The sequence below is a fragment of the Silurus aristotelis genome, assembly GCF_946808225.1.
Source record: "Silurus aristotelis genome assembly, chromosome: 18".
NCBI classification, from domain to species: domain Eukaryota; kingdom Metazoa; phylum Chordata; class Actinopteri; order Siluriformes; family Siluridae; genus Silurus; species Silurus aristotelis.
In genome coordinates, this window is record NC_139591.1 from 5,932,178 (window position 1) to 5,948,313 (window position 16,136).

Genomic DNA, 16,136 nt, shown 5'->3' on the forward strand with positions numbered 1-16,136 from the left:
CACAATGGACATTGTTTCAAAGCAGCTTTACAGAACATAAGAACATTTTTTTTTTATATAAGTAAATTATGTGTATTAATCCCTAATGAGCAGCCTGGGGTGACTGTGGCAAGGATAAACTTCCTTCAGTGGTATAAGGAAGAAACCTTGAGAGGAACCAGACTCAAAAGGGAAACCCATCCTCATTTGGGTGATATCAAGAGTGTGATTATAAATCTTAAACAATACAAAACATCTGAGATAGAGAACTACCATGAGCACCGGAGTGTGTGGTTATGAGTAATGTCCCTTCTTCAGTCGTATACAGTCAGTTGACATTGTGAAAGCAGAAGCTCCTGAGCAACTCATAAAATAGCTTATCTGAGATCATCATAGATCCAAAACCAACTCCTCCATGCCAGAACCTTTAAATGTTCAAGGAAGTCGAATGTCAAAACTCTGCATGAAGTGGGATAAAAAGGACTCTGGTGCATCTCTAGATGGTTTGGGATATGATCTCTATATATATGAACTGCATGGGTGGTACTTGTTTTTATGCTTTATCTTCCAGGAAATTATGAGAAAAATTGTAAGTGCAGCAGTTTTTCACATGCGTTTATGAGACAGCAGTTTGAGAGGATCAAAGCATTTAACAAGCTAAGATATTATAAAACTATACAGGACTGTCATATTTTATTAAGTAAATAAAGCCAACAGAAAAGTACAAATAAATATTTTATTAAACTAATTTAACAGTAGTCTTGGAGTTAGGCTGATATTACCAATTTGCATATTCATAGAATCTGAATTCTTATGTATTAATTCAAAGAACTAATCCAAATTACTGCTCCAAGCAGACATTTCTCAGAGGTACAAAGAGGAAAAGTGCTATACTTTTTAATATTTGGTCTTGTGAGATTTTAATAACTACACTCGGTTTGATTAAACTAAACGAAAAAAATAAATTAGGAAATAGTTTTTTTTTGTGTGTGTGCTCACAAATAGCTGTTTTCAAAATTAAATATTTAAATTTACAGTTTGTTTTACAATTGCTAATAAAAAAAAAAAAATGCAATGAATGCAACATACATGGCCCAATCAGGCTAGGTTAATACTGCAATCCTGTAGATGTAATAATGCGGACGTAAAAGTAAATTATATACACAGAGATACAAAGTCTGTAAAGCACCGAAGTGAGTAGGTTACAAAAAAGGATCCACAACCATATGAACTCTTTTATATATATTTTGTGATATATGCATATTTATAAGTACGTTTGATGCTGCAATATAATACCTGAATATGATCATGTTAGTAAAACTCCCTCTGAGACAGGGAGAAGGCTGCTTTTATTCACAGGAGGAGATAATAGATCTTTTACACAGGGCAGATCCCACTGCACCATCTATGTCTTATTAAAATCCCCTCAGAAACTTATCTTACCTTAGTAATTACATTCTATTCACTCCATTCAGCTCAGCTCTCATAAGTGTGCAGTATAATAACTGTGCACTAACTTTATGTCCTTATACATATTACAAGTTCATATTACACAGCAGGCACTTATTGTACTTATTACTTCATGTTGAACAAGTAGGTCACAATAAGTGTTCCAGTCTGTAATTACATGTGTCTGTGAGCTAATCTGCTTGTTGGCAGTGATGAGAAGATCCGAGTAAGACAGTGCCACAGGGGGCTTCTGTGCTTTCTAGCTGTGTATGTATTTGTGGTTTTATTTGAAATAATAATGGAATTAGTCACATTATGGAACATTGTTATGGATATGTTTGAGTAGTTTGTTCCAGTTAGTTCAATGATTGTCCTTGAGGCATTTTCTTAGAGGTCTAACTAGCAAAGTTTCCTCTAAACTCGTTGTTTTAGCTTGCCCTAAAATGGATTATGGGAACCAAACAGTAAGTTATACAGGTCAAAAAGTAGGTTATCCAGCCTGGGATATGCGAAGAAATAATTTTACTGTGCTAAAAAGTATATGTGTTAAGTATAAAGCTTCTTTCTTTTAGTCTTCAATCTTATCCACAAAGTGTCAATGTGTCTAAGTTTTCATTCCACCTAAATACACTATATTGTCAAAAGTTTGCAGACACCTGGTCATAAGTATGGTATGTGCTTTTCGAGCATCCCCACGTGCATCAATGAGCCATGACCCTGTCACCAGTTCACCACTGTTATTTCCTTCCCTGGATCACCTTTGATAGATACTGACCACTGCAGACCGGGAACACCCCACAAGAGCTGCAGTTTTGGAGACGCTCTGACCCAGTCTTCTAGCCATCACAACTTGGCCCTCGTCAAACTCGCTCAAATCCTTACACTTGTCTATTTATTCTGCTTCTAACACATTGACTTTAAGAACAAAATGTTCACTTGCTGCCTAATAAATCCCACTCACTAACAGGTGCCATGATGAAGAGATAATAAGGGTTATTCACTTCACCAATCATAATTTTATGACTGGTCAATGTAACTCTTCAACTTCCTCTCTGCACTTTATATTATTGTTACCTAAAATACAAAAATTTAAAATATATTGACCTGTGAGCAATTAGCATGGAGACAAAAAAAAACCTGAATTGCTGAAATTTTTGGCTATTAGACAGATCTTAAGCACAGTTGATGAGCATATTACTGAGCTATGTTGAGGTCACACTTAGGGTTTTGATCTTTTTCTGGCCATGTGGATTATTATGAAATGTGATTATATTCTGATGATTTCTGGAACATTCTGAAGGATGATTGGGAGCGCAATATGATTACACTTGATTTGTCTTGACATAGAAGCAGACGGTGCAATGACATTTTCCTAATTTTTTCGTTTGCCATATGTGTTTGCTAAGAGCACTATTTCCTGGTTCTAGGGTACAGCTGGTGTAGCGCTTCTGTTTCTTTCCAAGGCACAATTTGTGCAAATTCTGTATCTGTGTTCATGCTTGTTAATAAAATTTTTCTTCTCAGACTCCAGAACTGGGATCATAAAACTTGTGTCTAATAATAACCATATCCATGACTGATCACACATTGCTTCTGTCTGCACAGGTTAACACCAACACCAGCTTTTTCTGGCCAGTAGATTTTTAATTTACAATAGCCAGCACTGACCTTTTTTTTAGTCCTTTTGTGCATCACCATACTGTATGTGTCAAAATGTGTGCAATGTTCTTCTGGTCAGAAATCCAGGCCTCTCCTCTTGAACTCGTGGGATGTCTGACTTGCGTGGTGTAAAACCAGTGTAAACATACACTAATTCTTATATTTAGGTATTCATATTTGGGCTCCTGTGTGTGTATTTCCAGAACAGGCCGCCGGCAGTTCAGAGCTCCCAGCAGCAGACCAACACTCCGGCCTGTATGAACCCCAGCCCAAACCCGGCCCTGATGAACTCGCCCTGGGTGAGACAGACAGCCGGAGTGCAGTCATCATTTAAACATCAATTCATCCACCTGCTGCATCCATGCTGCTCGCTTTTTGCATCATGCTGCTGCTTCTTCTTTTTTTTGCATGTCACGGCCCATTATAGCTTTTAGCAAACATGAACTGCTTTGCAGATTCCACATGCATATGATAACAGCAGGAATTTGTTTTAGAAAAACTTTACAAATGAATCACTGGCTGCACTTCCTCCACCCAGCACTACCGGGTTATCACCAACACTTGCTTATAATGCTTTATTCAGCTTGCTTTCAGAGGTCTTTAACAGCAATGGCTTATCATGATGGGTTGATATGTCACACTATGAGTGGAGCTGTATAAAATAGTCTCGGTATGATAACTACAGGTATTCCCCAAAGTACGATGGAGATGCGTAACAATGACACCATTATAACTTCAAAATATCGTAAGTCAAGACATGGCCTAGCCTAACCTGGAGTCTTAGAGAATGGTGACCAGTATGGGGTATTATACTGTAATTTGTTAATAATTGAACAAATGTTAGTACATAATTAAGCAAAACAGAGCAATTTACAGTACCGTAATAGATCGATAGATCTATTCTATCTATCTATTGTCACCGAGACAACTGATCTCTGTCAACTGCTAGAGAGAGTAAGGCATCTCACAAGGTGGGAGATGCGTACAACACGGAAGCTCTCCGAAGTATCGTACTGCATATACAGTTGAAAATTTGAGGAACATTGCCTGGACTTTATTATCTTCAACAGTCCAGGGTTGTCCATTGTTGCCCCAGATTTATGTTCTTACTATAGCCGACACCGGTGGCAGATTTTGCTGACCCCAGGGTTCAAGAGAGGGTATTTGAGTTACTTTAGTCTTCCTGTTATCTCCTGATTTGCACCATTCTGTATAAAGATTTGTATGTTAAAATCAGGAGATCAGATCTTTAATAATTTTAGATGATGTAAGCAAAAACTTAAGCTCTTTACTTGTATGCGTATCTGCCAGGGATGGTAAGATTCAACAATTCACATTGATACATCGGCATAAAACTGAACGATGTGATAGATCAATTTCAAAAAAGTGCACATCGGATACAAGCACGTTTTGCCATTTGTATCATGATGCACCATTTTGAACATATTTGCATCCATAAAAAAAAAAAAAATTTTTATATATAATTATTAGTAGATGCGCTATACTTTAATTATACAGAAAGTGACCAATAATTTGTGACCAATATTTAATTTGTAGATTGATTTCTTCTCGCTTAACTGTTTCTCAATCGCGTTCTCTCAGCTCCATGAGTACCACAACACTACGGAGACAGAGGCGTGTCCTGAGAGTCAAATAGAGTATAGAATATCATGGCAGAGGTAGAGCTGCATCTTCCTGGAGACAGAACATGAAAAGAACATCTGATTTTATTTAATATTTTTTTTGCACTAGAAGTCAGAAGGCACTTAAGTTAATTTATGATTTGCTGTCTGTCCAAACCAAAGAAATAACCGTGAACTATCTGTACCATTTTAAATTGCATGGCACGATATTTTTGCCATTGCAACCTACTGCATTGAATCAAATCGAATCGCAATGCATAGTAATAATCCTATAGCATAGGTATTTGCTTAATATGTATCTTAAATATATAGTATTATGGCTATGCATTGAGATGCGAAGGCTTTAGTAATGGAGATGCACATCCATAGTATCTGCAATGTTGACACATGATTGGCTGAGGAAATGGTTTAATTAATATGCAAGTTCAGTGCTGTTCCTAATAATGTGGACCATGAATGTATATCACAGAAACATTATCTAGTGGTTAGATTATGAATAAATTCATTCCCTTGAATAATTGGGCTAGAACGAATGCAGCTCTATTTAAAAAGTACATTGTAAAGATGACTGCATGTTGCTAATTGAAAAATATATATAATAAAGTTTTCTCTAAATCTTACTTGGTCGCTTGATTCTTTTAAAGAGGATATAATCTTATACTGGTATGCAATTGCAGCCGTATTCTTCCACCACCTCATGCCGTCGATGTGACTGGTTTTCATATCTATGCAATCGATTATTCTGATGTCTCTGCATCATTCTGATTGACTTGTCTGTCACCCTTTCTCCTTCGGCTTTATATTCCCTCTCCTTCCTGCTCCTCAGTATCATTACCAAGATGACGAGTCACCACCCGAGCATAGTTACCCCCGGTTGACTGGCGAAGCCCGAGCACCAGAGCTGGTGCATGTATCCGAGAGGAACCTGTCCGAGATTGAGAATGTGCACGGCTTCGTTTCCCACTCACACATCTCGCCAATGAAGGTGAGTCCTTTTTCTTATCAGAAACCCCATGAGTGTTTGCTGCCATGGTTTCCATATGTCTTCCACTCTCTCAGAAGCTGTCCTCTACAGAATCAGGTTTTTAATTTAAGAGTTTAAAAGTAGAGCTTGTTATACCAGTATCCCATTTTACCCAGCATGCCATGGGGTGCCTAATCAGAAGTGTGGCTACTCGATTCCTACAGAAAACACGATTTGTACTGCGCATGTGCGCAAAATGCGTCTACTTCCTGTCTGAAGTATGTCGAAACAATTTACAGCAGTGTATTTATAATACTGGTTGACCCAATCCGTATCGGAAATAGTTCTGTACTAGTAAGATACTTTATTTATCTACGTTTACATACTATCACCTTTAAAATAGTCCCCGTGCACAGCAATACAGCGCTCTATACAGCGCTCAATAATGCTCCCAGTGCTCCTGCCACTGTCCTGGAAGTCTTGAGCTGGATCTTTATCTTTGGGAAGAGGGCGAAGTCTACAGGAGCCAAATCTGGCAAGTAGGGTGGGTACAAAAGTGGGATTATGTGGATTTTTTTATGATGATCATCATGCACGATTTGCTTAATGGTTTCGACATTTTCAGGGGATGTTCTTGTTGAAAGTTTGCCTGATCTCTCGTCATCTTCAAGTGATGGTCTTCTGCTCTTGAAGTACACGTGCCACTCAAAACACTTTGAAAGACTCATTGCAGCATAGCCATGACATGTCAAACGTCTCTTTGGCAGAATTTCACGTTTGCTTTTTGTTCTCATTTGCTGTCCATGATGAATTCGCAATGTGGTAACTCACATTGTCAGAAAAACACCAGTTGCACCATTAGTCTCAAAACGTTTTGATACCACATCACTTCAATACAGTTCATAAACTTTTTTTGGTAAAAAAGAAACCAAAAAAAAAAAAAAAATAATAATAATAATAATAATAATAATAAAATAAATAAATAAATATATATAATATTGATTCAATTAAGTAATCGATTAAATTGGAATAAATTAAATTGATTAAATTAAATTAAATTAAGGGGACATTTAAATTAAATAATTTACATTTGTTAGATTTCATTTGGGCATGTACTTGCCTGTTTAAAAAAAGATATGTACTACTTAACTGTTCTACCTATTCGATTATTTAATTTAATCAATATAATTATCATATATAAATATATATGAATATATGAATATATATTTGACCAAAAAAAAATATTTTCTATTTTTCTAATTTTAAGAACTACTATTGGGGTTGTGTCAACAGTATTATAAATACTCGAAACATAAATTGTTTCAACCTACTTTAGACAGGAAGTAGACACATTTGTGCACATGCGCAGTACAAAATCGTGTTTCCGGTACGAATCGACTAGCCACAAGGAGCATCAGCGTATGGTGGGAAGAGCTACTTCTCAACTTGGCCACTAGGTGGTAGTCAGTCCACATGCTGAGGGTTTTATAATATAGAATTTGTTTATGACTGCATATTTTTATAGGGCATGCAGTAATAATCTGTGTAATATCTGCCTAAATAGTGATCATCAGTAAAAAAATAATATTATTAGGTTACACTGATATTAGGCGTATATTGGACAGTTATAGCCTGGTAATTCATGTAATGATGCAAGCTCTCAAATAGGAAACATTAGCTCATGTGCATAGTTGATGCCTACATGGTGCTTTTATGGTTAGGAAAAAGGCTGCATCATGGTTCGGAAGAAAGTCCTGGTTGTGAGGTCTCCCAAATAAGAGGAACTGTGAGCCTTATTATTTTGTGATGATGCTGTACGTACAGTACAGTGTGATGGAAAAAATGCGCATCAGAAATTGTGGTGTTATTTGTGGTTTAAATAAATTGGTAGGGACTAGGAACTCAGCTTACTGTTAGCTGGAAGCAGAAGATAATTTGGGTGGTCTTGTGGTAAAAGGCCCGAATTGTGTTGACTGCGATTTTTCTGGTTTCCGAGTCTCACAGCGTACAAAGCAACTCTATACAACTACTAACCACAACTTTCCGTGACTAATCAGCCTAGCACTTGGGGCTCCTTAAGTCTCAATCTATTTCAATTTATGCTAAGAGCAGCCATTTTGTTATGCGGACTTTTCCTAAAATGGTACAATCTGTCTTTTTATTATTATTATTATTATTTTTTTTTTTTTACACATATCAGCATGTAGTATTGAAGGACCACTTCAAAAGATTTTTTGCTTCTTTAACTTGTAGGATGTCAGTATAAAAATTATGTCATGAACATGGTTTTCAACAGGTTCTTTATTACAGTTGATTTCTATTATATGACTTTGAAAAAGGCATACTCACATAAGCTAGTGTGTTACTATAGATTACAATATATAATATTCAGAGACACATTTTTTTTTAAATATGAAAAAGTATAGAATTTGATTTGAGTGATTGCCAGGATTGGATTAGTATGATAAAAAGAACAATGAGTATATAAAAAAAAAAAGTGTTTCCATAATATTGCCCAATTTGTTTTTCTATAATAGAAAATAAAACATTTGTAAAAAAAAAAAAAAATAATAATATTTTTAATGGTGGTTTTGTTAATGGACTTTAGTTTAGTTTTGTAGTTTCTTGTTGAATTGCACATGAACAATCCTGTTGCTGTAGATTCCGACTTTGACAAACTTTGGAGATCGTTACGTAACGCATGTTATAGTTTATATTTAAAATCATTATTTCAGATGTTATAGATGATCTCAAAAATCTTTAGGGAAGTCTGCATATTTAAGTCTGGAAAAGTATGGGATTTTGAAGTGAAAAATGTGTAGGAACCCTAGAAGAGGAATATCTCTCTTGGTTAGGGGGAATATTATCTCTTGGTGTGAAGAATTATTTATAATAATAATAGTTATAAGTCTGGACAGCTTATTTGAGGTTCTATAATTTATTTATTTTTTCATATATCTCAGGATGCCTACTGCCACTTTCTCACGCGCTGACAGATGTTTTTCAAGTATTAATCTTGTGATTTTTAATTGCGCTCGCGTCTGTTGATATATTCTTAGTATTTGGTATTTGCTTGCTAGATTAATTTGCATCATCCTTATCATTGTGTTCTTTGTAAAACAAAAATGGGAGTTTTTAAATTTGTCGGCTTCTTTGAAATGGAAAATTAAGCAGAGTCATATAATCAATGGATATGAAATGTTAGTTAGAAAAAGTAGTGTATTTGGGCTTGACCTGATCTAACAACATTCAACGAGACATAATTTCCTCGGAGTGTGATCAGATTTATACGGCGATGCTACAACGAATCGTTTGAGGTGTTTTAAGTGCTGCGTGCACTTAAAAAGTGGGAGAACATCACAGGAAGAGGATGAGAGATCAGGAAGAATATCAACGGACCATTCTGCAACTTGATAAAGGTCGGAAAACAATCCACATGATCTCACTTCTGCATCCACCCTACTCACCACTTGGCTCCTGCGGAAATTGACCACTTTCAGAAAATGAAGATCGCGCTCAAAGGTTGCCGTTTTGACACCGTTGTGGAAGTCTTCCAGAGGAAGTCTATAGGCTAAAAAAGAAAACTTGACAGGAACTTAAAACGTAAACGAAACAGCACTGGACATGCACAGAACTATGAGGTCCTGAGGAAATATGTGGCACCTGGTTTTCTCTGACCTTCCACTAAACTGCACCTACACCTACACTGTGTACTGTGTACCACTGTGTATAGTAGAAATGACAATAAAAGCCTCTTGACCTTGACCTTGACTGAATTGCCCCAAGGTTTAAATGGGTGCATCTCGGCCTGCGATGCAATCCAGGCTGTATTCCCAGGCTGCACTCAGCGTTACCGGAATGGCTAGGATAAAGCAGTTACAGATGAAGCAGTTACAGAAGATAAATGGACACTGTGAGCTTGCTTGTAATTTACAAGATAAGAAAGATGAGGCACTCTTTTCAGGCAAAGTGTCTTTAGCCAATTATACCCATGAACTTCAAACAGCCTGCATCTAATTACAAACTCCTCATTTTGTTGTTCAGAGACACTGTGGTGTTACTGTGAAAACAATTCACTAATAGCACTTTAATTGTCTTAAATGTTTGTCTATTTTTTTGTCCAGATTATACAAATGTCTAATTTCAGTACAGTCTTTATGGTTCTTTACGGACATCATGAGCCAAACCTTAGTTTTTTAGCATTTATTTGGAACTCCTTAAAGTTTTATTCAAAGCTGCTGTTTTCATTTGCCCATAACCATTTAATGTGTAAGGAAACTAGCCCGCTAGGACCCATATCCCCTGTCATGCTAAAACTCAGCCACTTGTTTATGGCATTAAAAAGAATTTAAAAAGGCTAGTTAGGGGTGTTTAGGTGCCAGACACACTCACAGTGAAATTCTACTATCCTGTTACACTGTTGCTGCGCAGTAATGGAAACATATAGCACCTCTGTGGGTGCTGCTAACCCTCCTGCTGAGTCGTAAAAGTAGATGAGGCATGTTCAAAAAATAGAACAGGTTTAAACATTTTTGAAAGAGAATTCATATCTGTAAAAAAAAAAAAAAAGGCAGTGAGTTTATTTTATGTACATACTGTTTAATGACTATTTGTTTAGTTTTAGACATTTTGTAAAATTTTCGAACAGCCTTTATATATGTGTCGCTAAAAAGTTACAGTAGATAAGGCATTTCCAAAAAATATAGACCCGGTTTTAAACAGATTTGTAAAGACTTGGAGCCCAATTCATACATGTAAGAAAAAAGTATTTAGCAGTCTGTTTAGTTAAACATTTAGTTAAACAGTTTGTTAAGATTTAGCCATTTTGAAATTCTTTTTAATGTAGAATGCTACACACAAGGCAGATTGCTAAATCGTCAAATTTTACGGTTTTGCTAATTGCTAATCTCTCAGAACATGTGCAGCGCTTTCAATATAAATAGTGTGTAACTTTTGGAAAATAATAAGACACTGTTACTCAATTCTAGCACCTCTGTGGGTGTCGCTAACCACCCTTGCTAAAAAGCTACAGTAGATGAGGCATGTCCAAAAAATATAAAACAGGTTTTAAACAGTTTTGTAAAGACTTGGAGCCCAATAAAAAATAATAATTTAGCAGTGGGTTTAATTAAACATTTAGTTAAACAGTTTGTTAAGATTTAGCCATTTTGAATGTTCTTTTTAATTTAGAATGCTTCGCACATTGTAGAATTTGACGGTTTTGCTAATTGCTAATCTCTCAGAACCAGCGCTTTCAGTATGAATAGTGTGTAACTTTTGGAAAATATCTAGACACTGTTACTCAATTCTAGCTCTGCTTGTGGCACAAACCCAACTGCTGTGTAGTTAGAGTAAATAAGGCATGTCCAAAATGCCTGTGAATAATCATTTGGCTGTAGGTTTAGTTCAACATACTGCTTTATGAAAGTTTAGTTTTAGCTATTTTGTGCTTCTAATAGAAATGGTGTGTAACTTTTGAAAAAAAATTTGAGACACTGTGAATCAATTCTACACAAACACCCAATCTCTTCATATTTACAGGATGTAGCAGACCCTAACACAACATATATTGCAAAAGATCTTTGTATTCTATGAAAAACTTGTCCTTGTAGTAGGTTGCCAGGTTAGGGGCTGATTAATAACCCTCTCTTCTCCCTTCCTGTCTGTTTCTCTGTTGTGGTTCATCAGTGTGCTTGCCTTCTCATCTCCCTCTCCTTGTTTCCTCTCAACCCTGACTGGTTCTACTCACTGTCTTTTCTTTTCTTTTTCCTTTTTTTTCACCTTTTTTACCTACAGCCTGCACAGGTTACCCGGTTTGATCTATCATACCCGGGCGTGACCGCTGCAAACTACCTGGCAAGTTTATCGTTTTATTTTCAATGTCTGTGGTTCTGTGTGTGGATTACTTTACTTTGAACACGCCCAGGTCGCCTCTTTAAATATACATTCCATAACGTGTTTGTGTTGATGTTTCTGGTGTCTTGTCACATTTGCATGTGAATTCTCTTTTTCCGAACCTTTCTGCTGTAAACGTCTTTAACAGGATCTTTTGGGCTGTTAATGAGGTTTTTGTCCTTTTATTTAGTGTGATTTATGCTTGCATAAATAAAGACATTCATTTAAGAAGGACACAGCTGTGTAGTGGGTAGTGATCCCAGTGTGATCCTGAGCTCGAGTTACTCTGTGTATGGAGGTTTAGTTCTCCCTGCGTCCACACAGGTTTCCTCTGGGTTTTCTGGTTTCCTTTTCAAGACACATGCCAGTAGGTGGATTGTTATTCAAAAAATTTCACTTTTGTGTGAATTATTGTATACAAGTGTGTGTGTGTGTGTGTGTGTGTGTGTGTGTGTGTGTGTGTGTGTGTGTGTGTGTGTGTGTGTGTGTGTGTGCCTGTGTTCTGTTCTGATATTCTGTTACCTCAGTAGCACAGAGTAATGTGATCATCATGATCTTCTTGTCTTTGGTCTTTGTTCTTTTATTCTATCTGGACTTCTGCTTTCTCAACGTCTCTCCTCTACCCCCTTCTCTATTCATCAACCTTCTCTTCTCTTCTCTTCTCTTCTCTTCTCTTCTCTTCTCTTCTCTTCTCTTCTCTTCTCTTCTCTTCTCTTCTCTTCTCTTCTCTTCCTCTCCTAACCTTCCCTTCCCTTCCCTTCCCTTCCCTTCCCCTCCTTTCCCTTTATTCCTCTCCTCTCCTCTCCTCTCCTCTCCTCTCCTCTCCTATCCTATCCTATCCTATCCTATCCTATCCTATCCTATCCTATCCTATCATTTGCTCTACTCTCCTTACAATTACTTTAATTCCTTTCCTTTTCCTTACCTTTTTCTTTCCTTTCCTTTCCTTTCTCTCATCTCCTCTTTTTTTCCTACCTTTCATTTCTCTCCTCTTTTTTCCCTTCCTCTTATTCCTCTCCTCTCATCACCTTTCATTCCATTTCATTCCTTTCCTTTCCTTTCCTTTCCTTTCCTTTCCTTTCCTTTCCTTTCCTTTATTTCCTCTCCTCTCCTCTCCTCTTCTCTCCTGTCCTGTCCTCACCTTTATTTTCATTCATTTTTTTCCTCTCCTCTCCTCTCCTCTCCTCTCCTCTCCTCTCCTCTCCTCTCCTCTCCTCTCCTCTCCTCTCCTCTCCTTTCCTTCCTCTCCTCTTCTCTCCTGTCCTGTCCTCTCCTGTCCTCTCCTTACCTTTATTTTCATTCATTTTTTTCCTCTCCTCTCCTCTCCTCTCCTCTCCTCTCCTCTCCTCTCCTCTCCTCTCCTCTCCTCTCTTGTCCTGTCCTTACCTTTCTTTTCATTCCTTTTTCCTTTCTTTCCCTTTTCTCTCCTCTTCTCCCCTCTCCTCTTGTACCATTAATTATTGCAGCTGTCAAACTGGTGATACATGCTCTGCAGTCAAGAGTTGGCAAAATCTTAGCTCATTCGAAATGTTTGCTGATTACTTTTCTATCGACATCTTCCACCCTAAATCAGCAGCCTCGCTACCTCATTGTGGCGAGAAAAAGGGCAGCAGGGAAAGCGAGTAGGCGTGGGCAATAAGCAAACACTCCTGCTTTTCCTTCGATGAGAATAGCATACACCACTGCCAGGCATGAATCAGCTGTTTCAATGCACTCTGTGCACGTGCTTTAGCACAATACTAATCTTTTCTCTTTCAGTGCTCAGTGATTTGTTGAGTTACTGACTTACTTACAGCCATGTTGCTTCTCACATTATCATCTTTCAGCTTTCACGTTTGAATAATTGTGCACTGAAAGGATGCGGCTGTTTTGTGACTTTTGCGATCAGGCGTTCATCAGCGAGGCGCCACGCAATTTGACATTAATAATGTGTGTTTTAACAGCTAATGGAGAGCACAGTAGGAGGGGGTGAGCAATGTTTATCAGATGAGTCAGAGTGATTGGAGGGCTCTCGTCCTATATGTATGTGTGTGTGTGTGTGTGTGTGTGTGTGTGTGTGTGTGTGTGTGTGTGTGTGTGTGTGTGTGTGTGTGTGTGATGGAGTCAGGCTCAGGGTTAATGGTGATTGTTTTGCTATCTCTGCACCCTGGTGAAATAATTGCTGTGGAATCAGAGGCATGTTTCGAGCTCAGGGTAGATCATGCCATGCTCTGATTGTGTGGGAAATGAAAAGTGGGCTGAAATCAGATGCCATGCATCTGCAGAGATGACGAGGGGAAAGCGAGGAGAGGCTCTTTAAAAGGAATGATAATAATAATGTGCTTCATTATCAGAAAAAAAAAACAAAAAAAACATGACATTTGACTTGGAATCGTTGCATTGTTCATTCTTTTAAGGCAAAATACTTTTTTTTATTCACTTTTTCTTTGAACTCACGTTGCTCTAACTAATATTAGGCATAATTCAGAGGGATGCTCCAGTATCTGTGATGGTTGTATTTAGTTGAAGAAAACTGCAATTTTATTGTATTAGAACTTCCTTTCCTTGCCTTGCCTTGCCTTGCCTTGCCTTGCCTCTCTTCTCTTCTCTTCTCTTCTCTTCTCTTCTCTTCTCTTCTCTTCTCTTCTCTTCTCTTCTCTTCTCTTCTCTTCTCTTCTCTTCTCTTCTCTTCTTTTACCATTTCCTCTTTAAGGTTATATTTAGTTAAAGCAGAGTGCAGTTTTCATACTGTATATTAGAGAATGGAATACTAGGTGAAGCTGTTTGAAATTGTCCCATTAGCATACTAATTATTTCTTGCATTTCTCATTTTTTTTGTTGGGGTGTGTGGGTAAAGGGGGGGTGTATAATCTAAATCTGTGTAATGCAGCTTTGCAGGTTGGGCATAATTAAAGAGCCACCGCAGGTCTCCAGTGACACTCAAATCATTACTCCTTTTAAACAGTCTATATAAGTGGACTGGTTTATACTCATGAGCAACAAGGCCTTCGGTACACAAGCACATATGGTCTGACAGCCAAAAACGCAGTTCTTTGATCGTGTCAAAGTTAAAAGGCACGAGCTGAAAGCTCATGTCCATTCTGACTAATGCATACAGTCTCAGTAGGCTTTTATCTATCAGAATTGAAAGTCGTTTTGTATATAAGCAGGATAACATGCATTGTATAAGACTACAGACAGCTCTCATTAAAGGAGAGAGGCTTGCCTGATCAATTTCATCACAGTACAAAATGTCAAAGTGCAAATCATTTCCTTCAAATGTCACCAGGAAAAGAAGAACTGCCTGCACATTGTCTTGTATCGTTCCTTCTTGCATTCATACACGTGATTTAGTAATGCATTGAGCCACCAAGAGATTAGGCCAGCTTCAGTGGTATGCCACCTCATGAAGATTTTCTGACCTTTAAAAAGAAAATGGTGAACTTGCAGGGATCTTGAGGCATCCAGTGGTAACGCCAGCTCCAGTTGTGTCCAACCTTATGAAGAATTTGGACCTTCAAGGTGAAGATGGTGACCCCGCAAGGATGCCGAATCATCTGGAAATGTACCAGTGCCAGTTTAATCCCGCTTCATGAAGATTTAGGACATTAGACTTCGAGGATTAACAATCTCTAAATTAAATCTCAAAATAACGTTCATCTACTGTTCCTCCATCATTGAACATTTGAAGGCTCTGGCATGGAAAAGTTGGTGTTAAATCTATAATGATCTCAGATGTCTGAGCCTCTGGTTCCAAAACTTCAACTGTGTATAATACTCTAGAAAGGTCATTACTCATATATTTACAGTGCTCATGATATTTCTCATTTAGTGTTTGTAATGTTTTAATGATTTATAATCACACTTTTGGTGTCAGCTAAATGAGGATGGCTGTTTGGATCTTCCGGGTTACGTCCCTGGTTTCAAGTTCGTTGGCCATCTTGGTCTAGCACTTTCAGGTCGGCAGCAAATTTTGGACTCCACTTATTATTTAAGGACACTAAAAACACATACTTCCTGACAGAATATCACCTAAGTTCTGACCTGAGATACTCCCACTATCCTGCCTGCTTTGCTTCCTGTTACCCAACCCTGTTTCTGATCTCTACCCTGCCCTTTATTGCCCTGTTTGCCCGGTTCTGGATCTATGAACTGTTGTAATGGATTTTTTCTCTGCCTTGTTCTACATTGCTCTGTTTAATGGTATCTGGAATTAAGGCTGTATTTTTGTCTTTTGACTCTGTTCTCTTCTCTGCCTATATTTCCCCTATCTGTCGGTTTGGCAAGAAATATGTCTTCATAATGTATTCTTGCTTTTTTTGCCTGGTGTTCTTATTGAAAGACTATTTCAATTAGATTTTTTTGGGTCCTTGACAATAGGTTCACTTTTTATGTCTGGTTTCTCTCAAGGTTTCTTCCACAACCAAAAGTTTTTCTTTGCCACTGTCACCACTGTCATCCAATTCACATAAATTTCAATATAACAAAATTTTGTTCTATAATTCTTCGATTCTGTAAAGCAAATGTCCATTGTTAGGAGTGTTTCAGAAATTGAATTGAATAACCGC

At 37.6% G+C, this 16,136-nt stretch overlaps 1 protein-coding gene across 37 annotated transcripts in view; it reads left to right on the forward strand.

Moving 5' to 3' along the window:
- dlg2 (discs, large homolog 2) overlaps window positions 1–16,136 on the forward strand; it is a 247,569-nt gene that overhangs the window by 89,033 nt on the left and 142,400 nt on the right. For 22 of the 37 annotated variants that reach the window (XM_083568203.1, XM_083568214.1, XM_083568172.1 and 19 more), the window contains 2 exons: window positions 3,291–3,386; window positions 5,557–5,715. In XM_083568203.1, coding sequence (XP_083424329.1) covers window positions 3,291–3,386; window positions 5,557–5,715 — 255 coding nt within the window. Of the gene's footprint in view, window positions 1–3,290; window positions 3,387–5,556; window positions 5,716–11,490; window positions 11,551–16,136 lie in introns of all 37 variants that reach the window. The other 15 variants (XM_083568170.1, XM_083568192.1, XM_083568181.1 and 12 more) reach the window with 1 other exon arrangement.